At 42.7% G+C, this 27612-nt stretch overlaps 1 protein-coding gene across 4 annotated transcripts; it reads right to left on the bottom strand.

Moving 5' to 3' along the window:
* ldb1b (LIM-domain binding 1b) lies at nt 1-27612 on the bottom strand. Of its 4 annotated transcripts, XM_075463646.1 has the most exons (12): nt 27333-27612; nt 20965-21120; nt 8036-8138; nt 6610-6654; nt 6337-6412; nt 6147-6249; nt 5640-5812; nt 5319-5441; nt 5133-5216; nt 3426-3549; nt 3183-3331; nt 1-2146 (listed from the first exon to the last, which is right to left on the bottom strand). In XM_075463646.1, exons 2-12 carry the CDS (start codon nt 20990-20992, stop codon nt 1916-1918), a joined length of 1239 nt encoding a protein of 412 aa, XP_075319761.1. In that variant the 5' UTR covers nt 20993-21120; nt 27333-27612; the 3' UTR covers nt 1-1915. The 4 variants fall into 4 exon arrangements, with proteins under 4 accessions (XP_075319761.1, XP_075319760.1, XP_075319759.1 ...); XM_075463645.1 differs by lacking the exon at nt 27333-27612 and having other exon boundaries at nt 20965-21347; XM_075463644.1 differs by lacking the exons at nt 20965-21120; nt 27333-27612 and adding an exon at nt 13355-13469.

The raw sequence follows: 27612 nt of genomic DNA, 5'->3' as shown, positions 1-27612 counted from the left end.
TTTTAAAGTGAAAATGCATCTTTTTATTGGTACCATACATTAATTATTAAGGGCAGAAACTAACCAAATCAAAAATATATATCAAACAATGATTTCTCTACAGGGTTTGGAGAAGGTACAAGTCACCATTCAAACTCAATCATAAATGCTGCTGGAATTAACTCCAATAAAATGGAAAGGTACAAATGACAGAGCTTCAACTGTTTTTTATTAGACTTTACAGACTCAGCACTGCTACCAAATATGCAAACCGAACTAAATGTTAAGCTGGTGTGTGACTGGTGCTTATGAACAAGACCACACAAATAAAGACAATTTGGAAAGACTTGGGCGGGAAAAAGAAGAAGAAGATTGTTTCTCAGCCAGTAGTGAAACATGATGGTCGCCGGGGTAACTAAAATGCATTGAGCACATTCAATTGACATTAAAATGAAATAAAGCAAACGGTGAAGGACGATAACTGAAAAAAAAAATCACTTTCTGCCAAGATGTAATTGGGTGAGCATAAATTAAAAAAAGAAAAGTAAAATCATCTGACCGTGGTGCTGTTGTACCCCCGTGAATTTGTAGTTTCATTTACACAAGTTTTAAAAAAGAGGAAGGATGAAAGATAGCAGGTGGGAGGGAAGAGGGGGTTCATGAGTGTTTTTTCTCCTTTTTCCTATTTTTGCTTCTTTACATTAGATCGGGATGGCTTCAGGTAAATCTAAGTAAGAATACATTTTATTACAGTCAGACAGAACTTTGCTACTACCTTAAATATACAAGCACAAATACACAAAAAAATTCTCCAAAGAAAAAGAAACAAAAAGACAAAATAAAAACATCCACACTAAATTATTTCTCTTTATAAACATAAAAGATAAAAACAATATATTTTAGAGAGGGGAGGGGGGGGTAAAAGTCCTGCGTTGCTCCTTGGTCTGTAGCTTTTCAGTATTGGTAGAAAATAAAAAAGTAACAATTGAAATGAAGGCGTTTAATACAAATTAAAAAACATTCTAGGGAAATATATACTGTATAAAAACTCTTAAAATGTGTAGCTGTGTGTGTGTGTGTGTGTGTGTGTGTGTGTGTGTTGTAAATGCTCCCCGTTTGAAAGAATCAGAGATGACTCGGGCACCAGGGCATTCAAAATCCTTCAATCGTGTTTGTGTGAGTGTGTGATTATACATATGTATGCATATGTGTGTGTGTGTGTGTAGTTTTGCCTTGGTGCCGCATAACAGCCTTCCTACTAGTATGTTAATTTCAATGGTTTTACAGACTGATTCTGATCCGTCTGCTTCAGCAAAGCCACAGTTTAAACTCACACGGCCTCTTCTCTCTCGTCACACACAGGCACACTCGCGCGCACACACACTTATACTCTATTAACAAACATCATGAGTGACTTTTGCGTCAGCAGAGCAGACCACAATCGAGAGCCGTGTTTAGATGACGGGTGGACGAGTAGTCCCTAAGCGACTCGCCACCATGTCGAAGCCCCGCTGCCACCATCCCCTCCACCCCACCTACATGTGGACCTTCAGTTTGGATAAGTTAGTGTATTCAGTCCTCCCGTGGATTAAATCCCTGCTACTTCTCCGTCACATCAAGCCAATCCCCGCCGTCCAAACAGAAAATTAGCAACAGCAGATGGGACGTTCGTTTTGTGTACGAGTTGAGGAAAAGTGCTGGGACGCGGTGCCTAAATATTGGGAAACGCAGCACCGAAATAAACTTCCTCTGGCTCGGCCCGAGGACAGACTGAGCTCCGTCAGGCTACCTGTGAGAGAATCTGAGCGCTACAGCAGTGTTAAGTCGGGACGCCGGATGATGGACTGCTGTGGTTGCAGTCATGGCTGTCAGGGGTGGGGTGGGGGCTGAGGGGTGACAGAGGGGGGTTTGTGTAGAGGTTGCGGGGCTCTGGGCTCTACTGTGATGCCTGTGAGGTGGGGTTGTCGCTCTTGCTCTCCTGGCTGGAGGGGGCCTTGTTGTTCCAGGGCGAGTTGGAGCCCAGAGCCGGAGAGTTGTTGAAGCTGTCCTCGTCGTCAATGCCGTTAGCCGCATCGAACTGCGTGTTCTCCAGCCGCGTGATCAGACGCTCGTCCTCGTCGCCGAACTCGCCGCCCATCAGAGTGGGCTCTCCCACCACCATCACATCCTGCAGTCACAACGAAGCACCAACCATTAGACCACACGACTTCCTCAGCAACCTCAGCATTTTTAACTGGACTGGATAGTGTAATGGTAAGATTGCCACCTTTAATGTAGGTGACTTAGGTTCAAATCCCCTGCATGAAAGGTACTACCTCCAGTAGGGGTCCTTAGGCAAGACCCCCTTACCCTACCTGCCTACCTGTAAGTCGCTTTGGATAAAAGCGTCTGCCAAATGCATGAACATTTTAAACCCTCCCTTCATTAGTAGATGATTAAACTTTTCTACCAAGGAAAGTAGTCAACGGTTACACACAAAAAGGTTATCAACTATATATTTGATAGTTTTTCCCTGCTTCAGAACATGGATGTGTGGCATGAAAAGGTGTCTGATAAGAGCAGAGTTGGCAGCTCTTAAACGGATGTTGCCCCACAGTGAGCAGAGGGTTCACGCATTTCATCTCATCTGACAACTTTACCAGAATATGTGAGCAAATTACTACATTTAGGTCCTTCAGCTTGCCGGAATAAAATCAAAACAAACCACCATCTTCCCTCAGTGCATTCACTGAAAACTGAAAAATGGAAGTGAAGTCAATATATATCACAAATGCAAACATCTGAGTAAATCAGCATCAATTACTGGGCTGATGATAACCAGGTGGAAGATTGAATGATATCCTGCATATGTTGGCACTTGGAGCTGTTGGTTGCAACAAATGAAGTGCAGATTGTTTACCATTTCCATTTACTTTCTTTTTTAATGTAAACAATGAGATATTAATGTGACTATTCATAAAAAATGGTTTTCACCTTGAATAAAAACAGTCTGGGGCGTTTCTTTTCACACGGCACTGCTGTAAAAAGCTTAAAATGCATGTTTATTGTTACCATTTGTGTCTCTGGGTTGTTCTTTGGTTGATGTTGAGATGTGAACTTCCCTCACTGAATAAATGGCAACAGCCGTTCAGCAATAAACACAGAAGTAGGCTCTGTTGGTGATGTATTGGCAGAGCACCAACACTAGGTGACACTGAACTCACCGGAACTTGGCTGGTCAGGGGGAAGCCGCTACCAGGGCTCTTCTTTTTATTGTTGTTGTTGTTATTAGCTCCTCCTCCTCCGCTGATGGTGCTGCCACCTGACATCTTACGCTTCCGCCTTTTGTTAGGAGCTTGTCTTGATGGCTCAGCTACAGAAAGGAAACAGAAGGCAGACACATTGATGTTAGCTGTATAGTTAAGAGGTTGTGTTTGTGTGTAGATCTATGCATGTCGGTCACTTACCAGGTGGTGCCACCATCCTCTGCCATTTCTGGAAGAGGCAGGTCTTGAGGCAGTCTCTAGGGCTGAGGCTGTATGTCTTGTGTCTGGACATCAGCTCCTGCATGGGCTCCAGAATCACACACAGCTGGAGGAGGGAACAGAGAAATCCAGTTGATGAGAAATTCTTTAATTACAGTCATTTTAAATAAAAAGTAAATATATATACAGAGGGTTACAACGCTTTTCATTAGGCAGAGGCATCTGAGGAAGTTTGAATGGCAGATTTACTGAGAGACCGTTCATAAATCACTTCAACAGCATGTAGTCACATCACTGTACAGTCACACTCACACACTGGGTTCATTTGGCATATGATCTGCTTTCAGATGACAATAAAATCTAACTGCACTGCTGGAATCTGGAGTCCAGTTTCCCCAACCACAATTAGGTGTGGTGTTTACGTATGTTCTCACAGTGCGTGAATCAAATAGGTTGGAAAAAAACCTCTGAATGGCATCTACTGCTTTTTGGGTCAAGCCAGAGCTTCATTCTCTGCTCTGTATCTAACAAATAAAGCTGGACACACACACACACACACACAAAAAAAGGAGAGTGGAGGTAAATAACTCTGCATAAAGTCACTGCAAATGCAATAATGCAGAGTGAAACGTGTATTCTTCAGTAAACACCTGTCTGATACCAAAGTGATGCTGTGTAATAATATGCTCAAACTGCTACGAAACTTTGGAGTTTTGAGTTGTTTTAGACAGCAAAAGACAACCTCTTAGCTTGGTTTCCCTATCAGAATGCCTCCCTGATTCTGATTCAAACTTAGCAACCTCACTTAAAAAAAAAATAAGCACCTCTATAAGAAACACGGTTTCAGAGAGTTGACACAACTACGCTCTGCACTGTACGTGTAAACAAGCCATTGCAAGTCAATAAAAGTCCTTTATTTATAAGGACTCTTTAAGTACTTGATACCCAGCTTTGTGTACTGTCCAACCGGGGTCAAACTGTAATTATAGCACGGATACCATGCATCTCTGGATACAGCAAAGACATGAGGATACAAGCAACAAAGGTTTGTGTCTGAATGACAGACAGCTGTCAAGTTTAATAAATGATTGATTAATAAAGCCATTAACTTCATGCATCCCGTAGCAAAAACAGGTCGTCACTGAAGCCTGTGATATTACCATAACAGAGCATTCCTAAAAGGCTGTTTTATTAATGTCTGCCCTTTTCAAACACAGAGACAGAAATAACACCACTGAGGCCACTGAGATCTTAATCAAGTAACACCAGCAAGGCACAACGCGCCTAAAGCAGGGGGTGAGTCGGTAATGTCACCATTAACTATCAACTGGCAGGTATTTTCATTAGTTGTCACACGTGGGAGAAAGAAAAAATAAATAAATAAATGGCTGATTGGGATCTTTTAGCAGTCAGACACAAGACAAAGAGCATTCTGGGTAAAAATAGGCAGCTGCTGCTGATATACATGCAAAATAAAACAGGCGCAGGATGAGATGCAATCAATTCCTTTTTATATTATCAAAGAATGCTGATCATTTCTGATGTGCGATATCTGCCAGTGATCTTTCAGGGGTCTCAACTCGCAGACCGCATCCAAACGGAGCATGATGGCAGGACAGTGAACGACTCCTGCTGAATGAAAATCTGCATCATTTTAGACGCAAAAAGCTAAATTTGTGATCAACTTACCCGGAGGTAGTTGAGGGTGGAGTTTGACAGGCCACATCTTGTTATGTTTTTGGAAAGCTGGTCCAGCATCTGTGGGTCTTGGGCCTGAAAAACAATGAAAACATTTTTTAAAAACTAAAGAACATGCATCCAAAACACACGCCATCTGTTTACATGTGGATCCCAACAACCCAAGAAATCTCTCACATGCATGGCCAGTATACTGCGGGGGATGAGTTCACGGTGTTGTCTGATGCTGAAGTGCCACGTCTTTATCCTCATCATGTCGTCAAACATGAACTCCAGGTACAAACGTCCTTCTACACACACCTGCAGAGGGTCAGAGGATCTAATTAATCATACAGCCAGTAAAGAATAAAATCTACGCACAGGCAAGTCCTGGAAAATATGACCACACGTCACCATTTATCCTCACTTTACTAAGAAAAGGCTCCATAATCCCACTTAAAAACTTGTTTGTAGAGAAGTAGAAGAATTTGTCCATTTCACGTGCATATGCAAACACACCTGTGTGAACATGGGCTTTCCATTCTGGGTGACCATGGTGCACTGATCACAGTCGAGGGAGACAAAGTTATTGTGGAATGACTCCTTAGGATGTTTCAGCACATAGTAGAGCTCAGTGGCACCGCCCTCAAATATACTCCGGAAGTATCTCGGAATTAACGTCCGGCCAATTGCTGCGGAGAAAACAGACGAGGCCTTTGAGGAAGGTCGTAAAATTGACTTTATGCCTCACCTGTCATTGGCAGGATTAAAACTGAAAAAGTTACCAACTATAAAACTGCATAATATATTATTCTACATAGATCCCTACAGCTGTTAGTTGTTGCAATCTACCCTTTAACATCACTTTAAAGAGACAATAATAGATAACATTAGAATATACAAGTATGGCTATCATTTCCAATAATTTACCGGTTATAGGTGGGTGTTATTTTCTAACCCCGCAGGGAGATATTTACAGGCTGTGATGTACAGTTTAGTTGTTAGAATAGCGACGTCGTTTCTTACTGTAGCGTTTGGGTCCATCTTCCAGACAAAAAGTAATGGTCAGCATAGCATCGTCCTCAAAGAACTCTGTAGTGAACGCATCCCACCATAGGTTGTCACAGTCCTGCAGGGAAAAGAGAAGAAAACAATCAATCAAACCATTTCTAAAATGCGCCTGTGTTTGTTTACGGGGCCATTTGTGCAAACAAACCTCTGTCCAGTTCTGTAGTCGTTTGTTGAGCTCAAATATTCTGTAGTCTGTCTGGTTGCCATACGGCGTGTGCCTCCTGGATGACCACAGAAAAACAGAAGGAAAAGAGGACACATGCAGTCAAGATGAGCCTACTCGTGTCAAAATTTCATCATGTTGTTGTTAAAACAACCTTGTTTGACCTCTTCAATTACTAAATGCATAAATGTATTTAACTAAACTTCTAATGGCCTCATCTACATTTTCACACTAGCAGAAATAATGCAGTCTTACCCAATTCCTGGCTCCAGGTATGTGGGCGGGTACATTGGAGTGGGACTGGAGAAACATGAGACAGAGATATTATTACATTCAGTTTTAGCGTTAATATGTCATCTTTCTGGAGATGGTCCGCCTATACAACCCCGGGCCACAAGCCAAACGGGGCACAAATTGGATGATACGTGGACGCTGTAAATAACGACACTTCTGACATGCACAGTCGCCAGCTGCAACTGTTTCACAGACATGTTACGAAGCAGAGCAAACACTTCTGCAGAGTGTAATCTCTAACCTCACGAGCCATGCATGTCGGTTTCAGCAATAAAGATTTGCCATACAGAAAGATAACAGCTGTCACGTAGATGTTTGCCTGAATGGCGGATGGCGGAAGCTTTAATTCACAGTGCACAGAACAACACTTACAAACAAGTTGAACAGTCAGCATCTGATTCTGAGAAGTGATGCTAAACAGTAAAATTTTGCAGTTTTTCTGTAGATATTCTATTTAACAAATTTATTGGTGAATAAATGAATAGGGCGTTACATTACAGGGCGTTACGGCTTCTAAAACTTAATGTGCATCTCATTTGTTTACATCCTGACTATATTGCTGCGTAACCTAAATCTGAAATAAAGCTCTGATGGTTCCTGATAGAGCGAGCGCTTGTCAGATGATCGGCTAAAGGTGGAGTTACAGTTGACGCGTCGCTCATGGCGGTGGCGGCCCATGACGTCAAAATGACGTTTCAGGCCTGGCTTGAAAAGATGGCGCAGCGCGTTGTCGCGCACCAGTCGATTTTTGTAACTTGGCTGCGCCGAGAACGACAAACCAATTTGAGACCAGGTTCAGTCAGGAGGTGCGTTTGTACAGGCAGCTGTACGAAACTGCAGTGAAACAGCACAGGGAGCATGTGAACTCCCAAAACTCGTGCACATAGATTGGCAGAACTTTGGGGAAAGAGGGAGAGTTCTGTAAGAATGTGTGGAAGAAGCTACGGGACAGATACGTGAAGGCAAAGAAGAGGGCAGAGACTCGGAGTGGTGATGCCGGGGGCTTCAGACCTTCACCTCTTTTAACTGAATTAAAACATTTAAATTATACTGCAGCAGTATCATTGATGACAGTATTCTTGCTCTTGACAGCGGCATTGTTTTTTTCTCGACTTTCGTCGTTGTAGAATAGCGGTAACCTTCCCGTAGCAGCGCCACCTCTGTGACGGAGAAAATTGCAACTACTGGCACATCGACTTGCGCCACTATATACAGCCGGCACTAAATCGTGACGTCAACAACACTGCTCGCGCTAGCAGACGCGGCAACCATGCTAGAGCATTAAAGTAACAGTGGAGATGAAGGCACTTGGGCTATTTTCACAAATATCATGAAATGGTAAACAATACTGCAACCAGCATAAGATGTTGACGGATATAACACTTACCCCACGTCTCTGTCCAGCATGGTGCCGGGGTGGAAAGGGGGAAAAGTGCTACCGTTGGGGGGCTCCTTGGGGGAGTACAGCTTGAACGACTTGGAGGAACAGCCTGGAAGAGATGAGGACAAATGGTAAACAGCCAGAAATGTAAATCAAATTATATCTAAGAGGTTAGGGACCTAAAACAATGGCATGAATAAAATAAGAGTAAAGCAACAGCTGAACCAGACATGATTAATGTGCCACATTTAAAAACAAACGCAGTATTATTCCACTAAGTCACTGACACAACAAATCTTTCAAAAATGGCCCAGCTGTGGTGGTTTAAAATAAAATAATTAATTTATAAAAACAATGAACAAGTGGACCTAAGATGGTGCACATGCAGCCTGTAATGACACGAATGTGTCAGTTTTGACTGACGGCATGCATCCCCGGGTCTTTTTTAACACCAGTTGTGACTTTATGATGTACATCACCAGGACACAGAAGGAGCTTCCTGCTTCACATACACAACCACACACACCCCCCAACCACTCTCCATAAAATAACTTGTAAATATCAAATAGCAGCAGATCATACACGCTCCTCAAGCGCACCCATAAAACAGGCTGATGCCTCTCTCTGACACAAACGGCTCCAATCCCCATTTTACTCTAATTGCCCAGCTCTCTCATTAAGGCCATCCAGGCGTGGCGGCCTGTGGGTCACGACCCTCACCATCGCCATAGTGAAGCCCCGCCCCCTTAATGTTCCCGTGTCTTGTCACTGCATATTAAACATATGATGCTGCACGCATATGAAAGAAACCTATAGATAACCAGGTTTTATTGGAAGGAAAGTTTCTAAGAAGGGGTATTTGTACTGCGATCATTTTAAATTTACAGTAAACAAACAATCATAAAGTGCTATTGTGTTGCTGTTGTTCTGCCCTACAATAACACATCATAAAGATAACAAGACAGTTGTCAGATGGAAAAACAAACCAAACTCACTCCAAGGGTCAACACACCAGGTTGGCGTTCCCAAAAATCACAGATACAAGTTCATACCCATTTACAGGTTTATTCTCTAAAACATTAGCTCATCTAAAAGCAGAGGAATTATATCCCCAGCATGTTTCAATTCCAGCTGGTCTCGACCATGTGTATCACACTTATGAAAGCCATAAAAGACGTGAAGTTGGATAAATAAAGAGCTGCAAGACATCCATCCATTTGGGATCCTGCCTTCACTGTGTAGGAGCAAACTGTTTAGCTTGCAATACTATGCTATAGGCTGGAAGTACCAACAGAAGCTTGATTGATTAATAAATAAATAAATAAATAATCGATGGTTCTGTGTCCATTAGTTGTTGAAAGCTCCATTAGCTCCTCTCCTCTCCTGTTAGCGGTTAATGACATACAGTCACAATCACATCAGCTGGATTCCACTTCCTCTACTGGGAATCATGTTCCTCTCCCATTACAAGCAAACACAGCATACTATATTTACATACACACACACACACAATACATACGTATATATTCATATACAGGATGTTGATATCCTCTCGTAAAACTTGAGAGTAGGTATTTTCGCGAACTAGTATGGATGCGAAAAGCACAATACATTTGATTTTCTTCATCTTCTCACACCCGATTTCACCCCGTAATACAAAGTCTTGTCTAAATAAAAATAACCTGTCGAGGTTTTGGATCCGAGCCTCTCCAGAGTGCCACCATGGTTGCCAGGAGGGACAAGAATCCATTACCGAGACCTAGTTTTTACTAGATTGACTGGTTCGGGGGCTATTAACTACACAACTCATCAATTTGACTTTTTACGCCGCAATTTAATTCAAGTTTTCTCATGTGGCTATTCTTTTAACTTTAACAGAAGAAGAGAATCACCGTGGAGCCGCCTGGCTACAAAGGCAATTAGAAAGACAGGCAACGCATAATGCTAGCATTTAGCAACAAGCTAAGCCAAACCATCAACCAACTCATTTCGGAAAGCAGGTGATCTTTGCAACAAAATACCAGCAAGCAATTATTCTAAGCTAACAGCACACACGTGTTCATTTCGATTCAAAGAGGAAAACAACCTTGACATCTTCAACCTCCAAGACATTGACTGTACACAACACTGCCTCGTAGGCCTGTGGGCTAACGTTAGCAAGCTAGAAAAACAGTTGGTATCCAGCTAGCTTTTAGCCTTCTTGCTAACGCCTTAGCGTTAAATCCCTTTTCAACGAGAAACCGCCTAAAAATGGCGATAAGTTACAACCACAACTGCTTGTAAACCATATTCAGTCGCGTTGGCAGCTGGACATTACAGTCTAAACGCGTGTTTAGGAAAAGCGCCCCTTTACCTGCAAAGAAGTCCAATCAGAAAATTGATGTTTACAGATCCGTGATGATAGACCGTGTGTACGCTCCGTGCGTAAAAACGGATAGGCCCGCTGGACGCAACGTACCCACACAATACGTCCCCTTCGAACAGGATCAATAAAAAAAAAAATCACCTCAAACCGCGAGACTGCAACGAAATAAGGCCTAGAGTGCGGGAGTGGATCGTTTATGTTTTGTCCCGCATGAGGCCTTGTTAGTGGGCTGAAGCCTGCTGTGGGTTTACATACGGACCCCGATGAGCCCTTTGTTCACGGGAGGACATGAACAATAGCTGTAGGCCCTCCTCCTCCTCCTTTCCGTCTGCAATGCATTTGCTCCTCTCTCCTCTGCCCAGCACCGCTAGCCGCCCTCTCCCCCCTTCTCCTCCTCCTACCCCCACTAATGCACAACTGCACATAAAGGTTGTCTGGTAAGCATTTTTCCCCCTTCCTCCTCCCAGCATCCCATCCCTTCCTTGTAACTGACACAGAAGAGAATTGGCCTAATGCAGCCGACTGGAAATGTGCCTTGAAACAAAGATCATACTAACTGCAAAGTGGTTTCCATGTTTCCCCAATTAGTGCACATCAACTTGCTGCAAACAGCTGAACTGAGGCAGCCAAGAAGACCCTGGTCATATCCAGCCCACTCTGGGCTCACTCAACATGATGCAAACACAGCTGATATAGCAGCCTGATAAGTCAAAAGCAGATTAAGATCTTATAAACTTTCGCAGAAAGATAACGGAAGGGGGCTGTTTAGAAATAATTGTGTCTTACAGTTTGTACACTGAACCGTCTCCAATGTGGATCAGCAAGTCCATAAACACTGGGAATCTCTCCCTTTTTCTCTCAGAGTACACACACACACATATAAATGCTAAGCCAAAAGGAGAATCCCACATGCCTGTAAATCTGCTTAAATCGCCTCAAATTATAATCAGATATTCAGATCACAGCCAGTGAGATCTCACCCATATGGTCAAAGTTGGGATATAAAAAGAACAAGTAGGGTAGTGTACTAGCAGCAGTTCTCCATGGATTTATGCATGTGTATGCCATCTTATTTTACAAACACTTGGGTTGACAGTAGGTTTTCCTTTTAGCCACTCAAGGACTTGCCCCTTCGGCCTAATACCCGAGGATGCTGCAGACACCAGCATGAACACAGGCCTGATTTATACATCACATATGCACACTGGGAAGGAAAACATCATTCATAAATGATTCAGCCACAAATGAAGCCTCTGTGCAAGAGGATGCTACAGTACAGGTGGTGAGTAGTAATACTAGTGCCGGTGCTATAAAACTGAACCCCACTGGTTAAAGTTACCCACACAGGAATGGTGTATACGTGCAAAAGTCTCACTCTCTACAGGAGGGGACAATAATACTGATTTTTACTTCTCAAAAGTGTTTTATAGATGTGAAATCCCTTGGTTGATTTTAATTAAGATGGCTGGTTTTGCTTTGGGGTCCATTCTTAAGTTACACTTTGTCACATGAGAGTACATTTCTGTTCGCTCATACATCGTTTATAGAGGAGATAATGCACAATACAAGGAAAATTATATCAAAATTAGAGATTTTGACATTCATAACAACATTTTTCGAATTCATGTAATGTAGAATACATCAATAATTATAAATGAATTCATACGCAGATATTTTTTATCTTCTTGAAGTAAGTGCCATCATTGGACTGAGCCAACTTATTGAGGGCTTTGTCGTAAAACTTTAACAATATTCTGTCATTTCTGAGACAGTAAGGACCAGTTTAACTGTCTAACATAGTACAATTACTCTTTTTTGTTATGTCCACTTTACATTTTTGCAGATTATTGACAGAAAAAAAAAAGTTATTTTCTACCTAGATCTCCAGTCTCAGACCTTAAAGGCCCTTTACATTTGTCAGATGAAGACAGCAACTCGATTGTGGCCCCCTTTGCTGACTCTGATGTATGAAATCTGGAGGATAAAGAAGTGCTGTGTCTCTTAGAGCTAGACATGTAGAGAGGGTAATCTACTTTAAGGCCTGTCTCCCACCCGACCAGCGGCAAAGATGCTCGGGCTGAGTTTATGTATATTGCTCTGACCATAGTAAGCCTGTTTCATGAGCACTTCACAGCTCACGAGTCTCCTGTCAGTCCTTTGGCAGCATCTTTGTGTGTCTAGCACCAGGGGGAGGTGTAGTCAATAGTAGCTTAGAGTGTCTGTTGTGGGTGACTTATGTGGGTTTGCCTATTTACATTCACTGGCCCCGGTCACCATGGCAACACGAGCAGTCAATGCTGACACAACCAGAGAGGGGCTAAGAAACACCCATGGAAATGGACACACAAGAGTTAATCCTGCGTGTGTGTGTGTGTGTGTGTGTCTCCAAAGCTCACCCATTGAAATGGTACATGACGAGGTTAATCCCCAGTGTGTGTGTGTGTGTGTGTGAGGAGGGGTGATGGAGAGGAGATGGGGGTGGGAGGTGTGTCGGGATAAGGCTTGAAGGGCTTACACACACCGTCTCTTTCGCTCTCAGGCGTAAGGCAGGCCTTATCTTTACCCAGCACCCCGAGCAACGAGGCACGCACGCACACGTGGGCGCACGCTGCCGCCCAGCCTTCATCTCACCAGCTGGCCTCATTTTCCAACTTCCAGTTGCACATTCACACCTAAAGCCATAAATCCACGTACGTGAGGTGATTAAAACTGGCACACGCTGGCGCTGAATAACCAGCTCAAGTGCTCAGTGTGATGTTTTCGCTGAGCTTACACCTGAGTGCAACCTGTTTAAAGTCACCTTCAACAAATCAACAAAGGAGTGCAACGTCTGCAATTATCTGGACATTACTACAGATTAGAGACTTTTTTTTAGCTGTTTTGTTTGACTTCAGAGACTTTGGCGCTAAAACGAGCAATGAAAAAAGACTTAAAGAAGAAAGTGAGTCAGAAAAACTTACCTCCCTCAGATTCAAGCTGCTCTGACATAGCCATTTTGTCACCTACAGCCGCACTTTCACAGCTACTCACTGATCTAACTCAAATGCTCTGTTTTCATGCCTCTCCCTCTCTGTGATATCTCCCATGTCCAGACTGTCAGGCTCAGGGGCACGAGGAGGGGAAAGAGGGATGCCTTCGGTCTGTGTGTGCGTGCATGCCACTGAGTGTTAATGTGCGCGCGCGAGTGCTCTCATGCAAACGTGCAAATGTGTGCAGCATGCCACTTCCACTTACTCGTCAACAGGAAACTGAACGGCACATGCATCTGCCAGACTTCTGATAACAACCGTCCCCGTCACCCTCCCCTCAACGCCGCCTCAAACCCTGATCTGAGGACGGCCTCATGTTGATGTGACAGCAGAAGAAGTCCTGACTTAAGCTGATCCATGCTGCCATCAGTTAAGTGTTGTTTTTTCCGTTTTTACCCCAAACAGGAATAGAAACACAAACAATCCTGCTATAACATACTGCAGCCACAACATCTCCTTCCCTAAAAATGATAACAAGCCTGCTGGTTCTCGATTTTTACCATTTTAATCCCATCAAATGAATACTTTTAAAATATCAGTGGCACAGAATGTCCCACTTCTCCACATGGAAGCGAGCAACACGTCTCCAGGGGTCTTTTCACCAGTCCCTTCCTGCCAGATTTGATACATTTGGCAGGTTATTGTAGGCCTCTTCATTACTGGATGGAAAGGAAGGACAAATATCCTTATGTTGGATTAATGTCTGATAAAAGATCCAGATACACTTTAGATCTGTGATTAGGACTGTGAATCAGGATTATCACATTTAACTGCAGCAGTGCTACAGCTTTGTAGAGCGACTTCATTGATTAATGTTTAACATGCATGTTTTACACGAATCCTCCATCAGTATCCAAAGTAAAACTGTCCTCAACTAAGCCAAAAACAACACAAACATGCCTCACACAAACTGATTAATGGCATCTTTGAGCACTTTGATGATATCAGTGTAACACTACTGTACTGATATGTCTGCTGTGCTATTTATACAGTGGTATCGCTCCTGTTAATGTGTTTTGGGCCGTCAGCATTAATGCGTCAAGCCGGTAAGTAAGTCATCTTTCCTCTATAACGACTCCCAGGATTTTCACATTATAAAAACTGAAGGAATAACCACATTTCAAAGAAAAGGGCAACAGAAATGGTAAGTAAGTACATAAACAATATAGTGTAGTGACTTAAAAATTGCACTTTTGGAGAGTTTAGTCTGAAATGATAATATAATATGATAAAAATATTTTATAAACATTTTTCATTTTTGAAGGTGGAGGTTCCATCACTTATAATATTCACTATATAGATTCTATATAGTTTACAGTTCTATAAGATTTATAAGCACATTTACATAATAGTTTATTTTAGCTAGCTTTTTATAAACTGTAAACAAATACAGGTCGATAAATATGGATTTAAAGAGCAGAATCTCAGCTTTAATTGAAAGAATTGAAGGAAAAGTTTAGAAATTACAGGTTTTTAATAGAAATGTAGTTGGATAAATTCACATAACATATATGTAAACATTCATTTAAAATCCTTTTTCTAGAATCCTTTGCAGGCAATGTCCCCCAGAAGTCTGGAGGAGTGGACATCATAAAAAGAAGAAGTTTCATCCTTTGTCATATTTTGCTTTTTCTGCTGCTGTCTTTAAATGTATAAGATTGAGCTCATGGGACTGATTCAGCCATTGCTGATTATTCCAACTCTACATGTTCAAAAACTCCCGGCGTGTTTCAGCAGCATGTTTTAGGTCATTGTCCGTCTGTAGCGTGAAGCAGCCGACAATCAGCTGTGCTGCATTTGTCTGAGAATGAGCTGACAGTTCACCTGTTGCCTCCATCCTATGAGGACCGCTGCCATGTGAGCCCATACAGACTCATGTCATCAGATACTTCAGATCATTTCAATACTTTTTTTTATTTTCCTCTTTCTCATACAAGTCGATATGAGTTTAATTTGTCCAAATACCGCTGTTCCAGGACAGCTCTGCCTTTACATGATGTTTTTTTAATCCACTCTGGCCTTTTTAAGGATGAATGATTGATGTCTCATTGAGTCTTATCTTTGTGAAGGGTAAGGGTATGTCTACTACCTGGACAGTGTTCCTTACTTAATGTTAGGAAGGGTTTTTCTTTTCCGTTGGGAATGATCTTATCATATCCGACACTGTTTTCTTCAATAGATACCTAGGTATTGTTTATATTGCTCAGCTCACCGGTCCATTATCTTTTTTTTTTTTTTTTAGAAATTGTTTATTTGACCCCTCGTGATGCTCTGGAGTTTATCCGATAGACTTGTTTTGTTTTTGCAGCCCTCTTTCACTTGCATTGAGAGCGCGTTTTACTGCATGTTGTGGGTTCACAACATCAACTCCCAAAATGCAAATACCACAGCTGGAATCAGCTGCAGACCTTTTACCTGATTAAATGATGAATACATGAGAGAGAAAACACCTGCTCAACCATCCTTTCACACGTGGGCCCCTGAAAAAGGCTTCTATATATTACAGAGCTGTGATTTTCTAAAGGCTTCCTCTTGTTTGGAGCTGAATACTTTCAAACCAAAACTAAGAGTCTCAATTTACGTTCATTATTTAGCTGAGTATTGCAAAGAGCCAAAATAACAAGACTTAAGTGTATCCACATAACACGATATTCTTCAAATATGCTGTAAACTTTAAAGCTGGTTCATGTCAGTCTGCAAGCAGCTACCAGTTTGTTTTACAACAAAATTAAAAGTTGTGTGTAAAAAAGTCAAAAGCTGACATTTGGTTTTTTACATCAATGATTAAGCACCTTCACTGGAACATATTTCGTTCAAAGGAGCGACCAGAAACAGACATTTCCATGTGGTTATTTAATCTGCTTTACATTTGATGTTTTCTCAAATAAAATTGGCTGCAATTTTACCTTATTACCATGTTTGAATATATAATCAATTTGCTTTAAAATATCATAAGTATTCTTATAGAAGATTATGTGAAATCAGAATCAAACATTCAGCATATAGCATAACCAGTGCATAATGAGTACTTTATTAATGGGGTTCATTTTTAACTTTGACTCTGAACACTACTTAAATGTTGAAAAACCTTTTTTTGGTGCAGCTTATTTGGAGGATCAGATACATACATTTAGATTAAAGAACTGTATTTAAAAGCTGTCATGCAAATGTGCCTTACAAATATAACAGCATATTGATGGCTCTGATGTTCTGTAAAGATGCATCACTCCGCACATATTTCAAAGTCAGGACTTCACTGTGCATATTTCTGGGACCTCCAACCTGGGGTTGTTCTTTGATGCCAGCGCCCTCTTGTGGCCACAGTGAGTCAGTGGGTTTGTTTTCATCCTGTCGTACTATATTTTCTCACTCACTGTGTGAATTCCCAACTCAGGATTTTCTCTGGCAGGCAAACACAGACACACTGCAACAAGGGAAGTTCAACGTCAAGTGCGTCACATGTTATAACAAGCCAATGGGTGCAGGGATTAAATGAGACAAAGGCTCATCTGTGAGGCAGTTTGGCATTGTTGCGTATTCTGTCTGTTTTATTTAAAAGTGTGAATCAGAAAATCATGGAAGTGTTGTGGCAACTTAATGGTCAGGATTATTAATCATCATCTCACACACACACACACACACACACACACAGGCAGACACACACTTTTGCAAGTGGCTTAGAGATGTGCATGTGTGACAGATGTGTTTGATGCGGTGTGTTGGCGGCTGGTGTCAGCTGACAGCTGTGTGAGTGGAGATGACAGTGCCCTGATGCTGCGTTCTCTGTTCTCTGGGAGCCATTTTGTCTGTCTCTGATCTCAGAGTCAGGTCTCCCCACCACCACCACTGCCACCCCCCCTTCAGCCAATCACGTCAGCGCTCAGCCTTGCAGAAAACATAGAAACACAGTCTGATCTCTTCCTCACTCTCTGTCTCACCCACTCTGACTCCCTCCCACTCCTCCTGCGCTCCTACAGCGCTCATCTCCCACTTGCCTCTCTTTTCTTGGCTCTTCTGCTCATTGCCTTTCCCCCCCTTCATCACCTCTCCTCTCTCCTGCTTTCTCTTCCTCACTACCCTCCCTCCTCCTCCTCTTCCTCTCTTAATCCACATCTTTCCTCAGTGTCTGCTCACTCTGTTTCTCTTCCCCTCTGTCACCCCCCCCTCCTCTTCAGACTCTCTTGTTGTGCAACCCGTTTTTAAACAGCTCAGCCTTTGTGCGTTTTTGTCTGTTGCCATTTCAGCCAGGGCTGCAGTCTTTACTCATTTTCCTCCAATCAGGGACACCATGTGACTCTCTGCATGAGAGGGCACAGTCCCTTCCCCCTTCTCTCCTCCCTCTTTCTCGTTCCCCTTCTCACCATCCTCCCTCCTTACCCCCTCCTCCCCTCATCCAGCCAGCCAGCCAGCCAACATACGCTAGCAATCAGGAGAGTCAAAGAGAAAAGGGGAGAGAGAGGAGGGGGAGTGGGGAAGGAAAGATGAAGGTATATACACACTGCAGAGTGAAATGGTGAGCAGAGTGGAGGTAGGGAGGGCTCTACTGTAAGGTCTGCGTAGGTCAATGAAGAGTCTGATTGACCTCGAAGCACAAAACATCTGCAGTTTCATTGACCTGACTGTACAATAACTTCATTTTGTGAAGTTATTCCCACACACACTACCCCTCTGTTTATGTCACCCACATGTTGGGGCACATTCTGTGTATGTGGACACACTCACACACACGCACACAATCTCTGAGCCCACACAAGAAGGGGGAGGATCCTTCTGTGTTGAACACGGCACTGGAATGTAAACAAGGGAGAACAAGAGCGACTAAAGACAGATTTTAAAATTTTACATGTTAAATTCCCTGTGATAATCAGCCCACACAGCCACACGCAAACCTTTTTATTTTAAATACATAAAGACAGTAAAGGGGCACTAACTTGGCAGAAAGTGCGCAAATTAACCAGCAGCACTGTAAGGTCAAGCTTTGGGTTCATCTCGAGTTGACATGAATGAATAGAGATGATTGTTCTATATTTGGAGGCAGTATTTACGTTGGTTTTTAGTTACCCCAATGCGTATAAGTGTAGTTTTGTTATTCATGCACATTGTTTAAGGCCACCAGACTTGCATGGGAAAGCCTGGCATTCTTGAAATAAAACCTCACTTTGGGTGTGTTTTCTTTTTCAATGTTTCTCTAAATCTGCATTTACTTTTAAGAAGCAAGTGTCTTAAAATCTAGTTCATAACAGCAGCTATACAGCATTAACTTTATCTCTGTAAACTTAAAATAAAGAGAAGCACAGAGAGAGCCGAGAAACTGAGGCAACAAAGAAAGGGGAACACCAGAGAGAACAATATGTGAACAAAAGTGGAGCGCGCAAGAGTGCAGTCATATGTCTTTTTTGGAAATTTCCATGACCACGTTGATTAAGTATGCAATCTGACCGCAAGATAGCTAAGGCCCGGTTCTAAACAAACGTTCCCGCCTCCGCTGTGCAGGCTTGTTTAACGGCTGAGGTGGCAGCGTTTGCCTTTGTAACACGGGGCACTGCACAGCGATTGAAAACCCACGTACACACAGACGTACGAAAACTGTGCAGGCAGTCACGTTAATGCACAATATCATTAGCGACTTTGTCTTGAGAGTCTGTCCTTTGATCACAGTGCCAACGCTTTCCCACATCGTCCACCTTCAAAGTCAAGTCTAACAGTTCCAACTGTACAAGCAGGATAAGCTGGCGTTGCTTCTGAGTTTGCTCTTCCTTCCTAAACTTACCAGCTTTAAAATCTAAGAGCTAAAGAGTTTCCAAACAGCAGAAACATGAGACTAGTTCGGGTTTAATTTTTCTGATCACTTAAGTTGAGACTGGCACGAGAGAAAATATGATCCCAAACGAGTGGTTTGCTAAATGTCTTTATCCACATCCAGGCTGTTTGAGGGCTGACCAATGTGGCCGCTGTGGCCTGGAAGGCAGGAGGGAGGAATGGAGGCCACCTCAGGGTGATACAGCCTCCGGTACACAGAGCAACTCACACACCACTCTGCCACTCTTACTTCCTCCTCTCCTACTGCTAAATATTACACAACTGTAGATTCAGAGTACATTTATCATGCTTATGAATACATTTTCAGCTACAGGATTATATTTCATGTCCTACACATCCTATCAGGAGTGCTACATAAATCGCTGTAACACTTAATAATATATTGCCTTAGGCTCAGCAGCACAGGTTTATTTCTAGACCTTTATTCCTCTTGTTCTTTTCTCTTCTGTCTGATTAAAGTCAATAAAATTAAATGAATTATCTGTTTGCTGTCAGGTGCTCAGCACCTAAACACAACTTGTGTTTCTCACAAGTCGCACTCCTCTCAGTACGGTGGCCTAATATGACAGATAATACTCCCTCTAAGTGGCTCCCTGTGCCTCAGCTCCCAGAGGCCCTGGGGTCACAACAGTCAGACCGCACATCGTTTTGTTATAACTGGGCAAAATTAATCCAAATACAATTGATTATAAACCCCCTCCACAAAGGAAGAGAAGAGGGGAAGCAGATGTGATATCAAACAGTAGCAAATAGTGAAGCAAGTAGCAGGAAGGGCAAGGTTAGTATCTGCTCTCTGGCATTCTTGTGTGCACTCATTGACCTCCCATTAACTTGAGAGAAAGTCTGCATAGACGGTCAGGGACTACCATGCAGGAAGAACAAGAAAGCTAAACCTCATTACAGTCAAACAAATACGGCAATGCTGCATTTCCACGTCAGTATCAGTAATTAGATCTGCTTCTGCACCTGAATGAGAAGTGTTTGACCGCATCCCCCTCATCAACCTCTTCACGTCTCCTAAGCGACACACTCCCGCATGTGCTGTGAAACATCAATCGTTCATTAAATAGCTCTTATGTGGGAATAGGTGCAGAATCAATCATGCAAGCCTTTGATCCATGCCAGAGAGCTTTGCCCCGTGAATGTCACACTTGGATTCTTCTCTTTCTCTTATTTTCCTCCACCTCTGTTTGAGGGAAGTTAGTTTTTTTGGGACTTCTGCCGTGGATAAAGTGAGTTAAACATCTGTGTCAGCTCTGAAAAAGCTCTGGTGTTAACCTGGGTCATCTGTCAAAAAATCACAAGCAGCAACAAGAACAACCACTGGCAGAGGAAGAGAAGAAGTTGCATTTGTGGAACCATGGCAACAACTTGTGCCAACAAAGATCTTGGCGATCAAGATTCAACAACACGGTAAAAAAGCCACTTTGCGATCCGGCTTCAGATAAAAGTGAGGCAACATGTAGATACATCTATTCTAGTCTATTTTCCTTGCTCTTCATCCTCTCCCAGGCTTCACAGAGGGTGACCTCCCATGAGCCTTTGCAAACAGAGCCCCAGGGCCCCGGGGCACCTTTTTCCCATCTCTCTGCCCCAGTCACGCCACAGCAGCGGCTGCACTCACCAACGAAAAAACAACAACAACAATGACCAGAAAAAGTCAGCCACTGGCAGCAGCAGGGCTGTTGTTAATGGCAACCATCACCTCGGCAGTTACTTACCGGGACACGCGCAGCCGCCCACGGACATCTTCTCACATGTCTGGTGTGAATCCGATCAGAATGATGGTGGTGGCTCTGTTATCCCTGCTCTCTGCCTCTCCTCTCCTCTTTCTCACCAGTCAGCGCTGCCGCCACTGAGGCTGCTCACATGAGCGTCTGTTATCCCCACGATTCACACACACAGACACACGCACCAACAGGGAGCAAAAAGAAAGGAGGGAGGGAGTGAAGACGAGGGAGGAAAAGAGAGGAAGGGAAGAAGAGGTTAAAAAAGAGCACACACACACACACACACACACAAAGGATCAGATTCTCTCAGTTGTTCACTGTAAACGAGTGTGTGTTAGTGTGAGTGTGTTGAGGAGAAATCTGCTCCTGCCTCTGCTCTGCCCTCACCCTCATCAGCCCTGCAAATTACAGCTCAGGTGGGAGGAGAGACAGAGAAAGAGGAAGAGAAAGGGAGGGAACGAGAGGCTGTGTGCTCGAGAGGGAGGGTGAAACAGAGTGGACTGTCAAAGTGACCTGAGAGGCAGATCTGAGAGAACAACAACCATGTGATTTGGGTCCTTTTTGTTTTTTCTTTCCCTTAAAATATGTAGAGGCTGTTTTTCACCTCTCCTACTACAACGACACACACGTACAAACGTTCACGCACACAATGATCCTCAGGAAATCTGGCTCTAAGTGTGTATATGTGTGTGTGCTGCAGTTGTGTAAGTGGCTTGTTACCATCCAGCAAAGGTCTTCTACATGGCAGGGAGGGCAGGGGGAGGGAAGAGGGTGAGGAAAAAGGGAGGAGGGGGCATCTGACGTGCCTCCTCTCCCCTCCCTCTGCCTCCCTTTCTCACCCGTCCACTCTCGCTCCGTTACTCTTCCCGTCTGCAGTGTGTCACACAGTGTTGCTCTCTTGCTTCACTCATCTTGCTGTCTCCTCGGCCATTTATCTCTCCTGCCCTCCCGCCTCCTTCCCTCCTCCCTCGCTGTGCCTCTCCTCCCTTATTACTCTTTCTTCCATTCCACCTTTCCCTCCTACCGTCTCCATCTCCTTCCAATCCTTCCTACATCACCACATCATTTGTTTTTCACTGTTAGATGCTCAAGTTTGTGCATATTTGTGAGTTTTTAGGCCCAGGTTTTCTACAAAATAAAGAATACATCTAGTAATACATTGTGCCTTGCTAATTATCAAACTATCAACTGATCCCACTGCCAGTTAAATCAGTGTGTATTCATATATTCATTTGTGCCATAGAGCTCTGTTATTGTCCAAAAACACATCTGCTGTACAGACAGTGAGAGATATCTTCTTACACACTTTTTGGACTTTGGACACAAGTTCCACACTAATCCTGTGGTGTCCTGCTGCTAAAAACACGCAACACCAAATGTCTATTAATACTCCAGCTGAAAATAGTCGCAAACAAATGCAACGTGTACCTCAGTGTTTTATAAAAGCTACAGTGCCCAGCCAGTCTCCCCAGAAACTGAGAAATAGTAATGTTTGTCCAGGCGTCCAACACGTTTCACAATCAAAAAACTTTGTTGACAGTAGTTTTGTGCAATAATCAGGAGTCTCAGCCAATAAGTATTAAACGACGTTGTCCAAATAATGGACCACAACAATGTAGAAAACTCAGTCATGGTTCAACTTTTGTGGTCTAATTTAAACAAATTAAACAAACGATATGCAATTTGTGAAATTGTTATTTCTTTTGGAAGTGTGGTTAAATTAATTTATTACTTTTAAGGCAGCTCGGTAGTCTTACTTTGTTTCCAGAGTTAATGCTAAGCTCAACTAACTGGCCACTTCCTTATATGTACTTTGCATACACCAGTGTCAGCTGAACATTTGTCACTGCATAAGTAGTTGGTAAACACTGGTGTCATTAATCACTATGATTGAAGCTACTTACCTAAACAGAACAGACTATGACAGCTGTGTTTATGAGTTCGTGTCAAAGTGGCTGCTGTGAAATAGGTCTCTGAAAGATCTGAATTGTTAGTATTTCCAAACTATTTCATTTTGTGTTTAATTTTTCCCACTTTTTCCATCATGTTTGCGAATTTGTTTCCAGAAACCGCACAGCCAATTACACCCTACACACAGCAAATAAAAAACACACATGGCCGTAAAACAGCTATTAGCTGGTTAGCTAGCAGCCATATGTATTGGCAGTTCATACTTTGCTGTCCACATTGCAATGCTATCAACTTTCTGATGTTGGTTGGTTACATTTAAATACATAATGCGCCAATGTCGATCCATCTTCTGTCTGTGGCATTTAGAACATTCATTGTGGGTGTTTTGAGAACGCTGATATGACACAAAAGCATCCTCAGAATTTCACACAATGAAAGACTAAGTAGTTTGAAGGATCCTTGACATTGGAACAGTCCTTCAGTGAGAATTAATGACACGGAACCCTGGAAAAATCAGCTGTGAAGGGTCCTTCCATGACTGAGAGGCAGCTCATCATGATCCTATATGTGAGAATGTGAAGATATGTACTGGCCAATGAGTAACAAAGTCTAACAAAATTGAAAGAATTAGACCTTCCACAAGTTTCTCCAAAGGCTAACAACCTGTGGACTGATTTCTTTAAGAAGGACTCAAATCCAAAGTGTTGGTTTGTTCACTAATTTCAGCTGTCCTGCTGTCTCGCAGCTAGAGTCCTCTAGCATCAAACAACATCTGGCTCCCAGCATAACACAAACTCCAAAACAAGCAACATTCAAGCATAAAGGTAAAAAAATAAAAACTTATCAAGTGAAGTCCATCTGAGATGGACTACTAGTGGTTGCAGTTGTTACTTCACAATTGGACCATAATTCTATATCAATGAGCTGTCCAAAGAACTCTGATCCAAAATGCTGCTGCCAGAGTTCTGATGAGAACTAATTTTCTCCAGAGATCATATTTCTCCAGTTTTAGCTTCTCTTCATTGTCTTCATGTTAAATTCAGAATAGAATTTAAAATTCTTCTCCTCACATATAAAGCTCTTAATGACGAAGCTCCATCATACCTTAAAGATCTCATAGTTGGCTGTTTTCCCAACAGAGCACTTTGCTCTCAGACTGCAGGTTTACTTGTGGTTCCCAGAGTTTTTAAAGCAGAATGGGAGTCAGAGCCCTCAGTTATCAGGCCCCTCTCTGTGGAACCAGCTGCCAGTTTGGGTTCAGGAAGCAGACACCCTCTCCACCTTTAAAATTAGGCTTAAAACTTTCCTTTTTGAAAAAGCGTATAGTTAGGGATGGCTCAGGTGACCCTGAAACATCTGATAGTTATGCTACTCTAGGCCTAGAAAGCTGTGAGACCTCCCATGATGTACCTCTCCTCCCTCTGCTCTCTTTACTCTCCATGTTCATATGACATTATTGTTGTCATTAACTTGTGTTTCTCTTTCTCAGCAGGTATCCCTGGCCTGGTGTTGTGATTTTTGTCCCCTCTTTCCTGTCCTCTTGACCCCCAGCCAGTCGTAGCAGATGTTCACCCTTCCCGAGTCTGGTTCTGATGGAGGTTTCTCCCTGTAAAAAGAGTTTTTTCATCACACCATGATGAGCGTGTTCTGAACACGCTCATGTAAACGCTCAGGACGGGAGATTGGATCGAAAAGAAGAATCAATGCAATGTATTGGTTTCAGCTAGACAACTTTTCTGAATTGGCTTTGTATGAATTGGATTACTTTGTATTTTAATCAGTTTTATTTGATGGATTATGATCATATTACCTTGAATTAGACTATCTTTGAAGTGCTTTGAGATTATATTTGTTGTGATTTGGCGCTACATAAATTAAAATGAATTGAAATTTAAATTAATTGAAGGTTGAAAGTAAGGAAAGGTGAGAACCCCCAATCTAAGTGATAGATATACAAATTGCTCTCTTAGGGATTCAGAGCCATTAAAAAGTTATGACCCCAACTGATCCCATAGTACCACCAAAACACCTCTTAGGACTGAACACATAACAGTTCACACATGTGACACAAAGCAACATGTCTGTACTCAAACAGACATATAATCAGAGTGCGTAGTCTCCCTAAAATTGATTTCACCAATTTCCCTTTTTTCCTTAAAAATAGGAACACAAGTCTGCATAGATCGCCTCCCCCACATATTAGTACTTCTCTTTTTCTAAGACACTTGCTCTTTGTCCCCCCCTCCCTGTCTTCCTCACCCTCTGTCTCATTAGGCAGTATCTCGTTTTGAGGGGGTGAGCTCTAAGCCAATCAGTGATGGGAAGAAGGAACAGAGGAAGGAGGGAGAACAAGAACGACGACGAGGTTGCAGGAGGAAGAGGGCAGAGATGGAGTGGCTGAGAGAGGTGGAAGGAAATGGAGATGCAGGAAAGGAGAGGGCGATGGATGGAGAGAGGGAGGGAGAAAAAGAGAATAAATAGCTCAGGCGCACTCGTCCCCCCATTACCCCGGGAGGGCACTGTCGCCATGGCAATGTGGCAGAAAAAGGATAGCAAAATCATGATGAGCCTCTACATACGTGCTGATTTTTAGAAATGAAACTCGGGTTCACACATACACCTGCCCACACAGAAACCACTTCATGTCTTTCTACATTCACATGTGTACAACGCATGCCGACACCTCCCCATAATTTTTCATATACAGGCTCACAAACGCGAGGAGTTAATCAGTCAGCCGACGGTCCCAACTCACATCACACAGACATAATCAAAGATGCTGTGAAAAGAGATTAAAGTACAAAAGACAGACTATAAACACAGAACGAGAGCAAGAGGAAAATGTTTGGAGAAGGAAAATAACAAAGGGGTATTTTAAAAAAGAGCAATTTTGGAGCTAATCGAGTATCATAGCTGCCCGCTGTGTTGCCTTGCAACAGAATTTGTTGGACTCTGAGTATTTCAACTGCTCTGTCTGCTTTCCTTGATCACTGCAAGAATTTACCTATGAAAAAAAATGGACATGTTTTAGCCACATGCAGGTTTTATAGCAAATTAAAAAAAACAACCAGAGGACACAGAGAGAGCCCCCCTGACATTCCTTCGAAAAGGTTTTTGAGCCCACCTGTGGAATCCAAGACTCAGTTTACTTTCTGCTGTGGTGTTGTCTCTACCAGAAGCCGAGGAACTTATCCACCTCTTTAGCTAAGCGAAGACACAGCCTAAAACGCTGTTTAGAGCCAAGTGGGATAAATCGATTTAGTCCATTTCTTGGGTGTCCTTTTACAATCTTCCCATTTTGCTTGCATTTTTTTTTATTTTAGACACAGCTGACTGGGAACAACCACTGACTTTTGCTTGCTTGAAGGAGTTTTATAATCTTTTCCATTGTTTCCACTGACAGCTCCCTTGTTGGGGCCCACGTTTCATGCCAATAAATCAGGGGCAACAGCTGCAGACACTCTCATTTAACAGCTGACTCATTTGTAGATTCAAACTTGTGGAGGTTTAAAGATGCTAATTATAGGATGAGCCCATCATTTTTCCTCATGATTGAATGGTTCCATACTTTTTTCCTCTGCTTGAATATGTTTGTTTCATAAATGTTTCACAAAGCCAGAATGTTCAGCTGTTAACTGAAATAGTTTTATTAAAAGATAAAAAAATAAAGATAAAGATAAAAATCTTTATCCACTCGATCATCCTTCGAGAGGTGATTCCATGTTCCATTAGATGAGAAGAAACACTAAACTTTCCTGCTCACATGTAAACAATACAGCTGAATTTGCTGGTGTTTGACAGCTAATAAAGGTTCGTGTCATCCTCACCCTCACAAAGACCTGCTGATGGCACCGGATCAAAATTCGTGTTGAGCATATTTAACAGAGACACTTTCGATAGTGGTCAGACCATTTTAGACCTATTATATTTGGATTTGGTCTCATTCGTGATAGGTTTCTACGCTCCCAGCTGAACCTCTTTTGCTTGACAGTTAGTTCCACACAGTAGACACAAAGCTCAGTTCCCAGCTCGTTACTATCAACATGCCTGTTTCAGACAAGCCTGCAAATAAGGGACTACAGAAACATGCCTGAAAAATGTTGGTCCTCCGGGTGAAACAAATCACCCAGAGTCTGTAGACAGAAGTTAAAAAAGGGGCCACTCTCATGCCTTTGTTGCAGCACACTTATGTGGAAAAGTTGTTTGAAAGGCAAATGTGGTGGTTAATTAGTTTAGGATATCTTGTGTGCATCCAGCCTCAGGGCAAAGCAGAGAGTGACAGAGGCTGTTCTGTGAATTCTTATGTAAGGAAGAATCTGCATCCTGTTTCTCTCGATTACATTATTGATGTTGGTTTCTGTTACCACGCTGAGCAGGTTTGTGTGCGCATATGTGCGCAGGAACCTTAACACCTGTAGGCCACAACCTCTTGCTGGTTAGTGCCTCACCTCTGCTGCTCTGTAGAAAGGGTGGTCTCATCAGGTGAAGGTCTTGTCATTTTCTCTCCACCTCCTTTCCACCCCCCTTCATGCTTTCTTCTTCTTTCTTCACCCTTGTTTTTTCTGTATTGATGTAATTCCCTTTCCTCTTCTTCCTTCTATCTCTCTCAGGCTTTCGTTTGTTACTAACAGATGTTTTCTGAGCCTTGTGGGAGGGGATTCCTCCCCTCTGCTATGAAAGCAAAAGAAGAAAACTTGCTTAAAGAGAAGAAAAATCAAACGAGGACGA

The sequence above is a fragment of the Odontesthes bonariensis genome, chromosome 4 (genome assembly GCF_027942865.1).
Source record: "Odontesthes bonariensis isolate fOdoBon6 chromosome 4, fOdoBon6.hap1, whole genome shotgun sequence".
NCBI lineage: Eukaryota > Metazoa > Chordata > Actinopteri > Atheriniformes > Atherinopsidae > Odontesthes > Odontesthes bonariensis.
The sequence above is the reverse complement of the archived record's forward strand: the minus strand, read 5'-3'. Positions and strand labels throughout refer to the sequence as shown.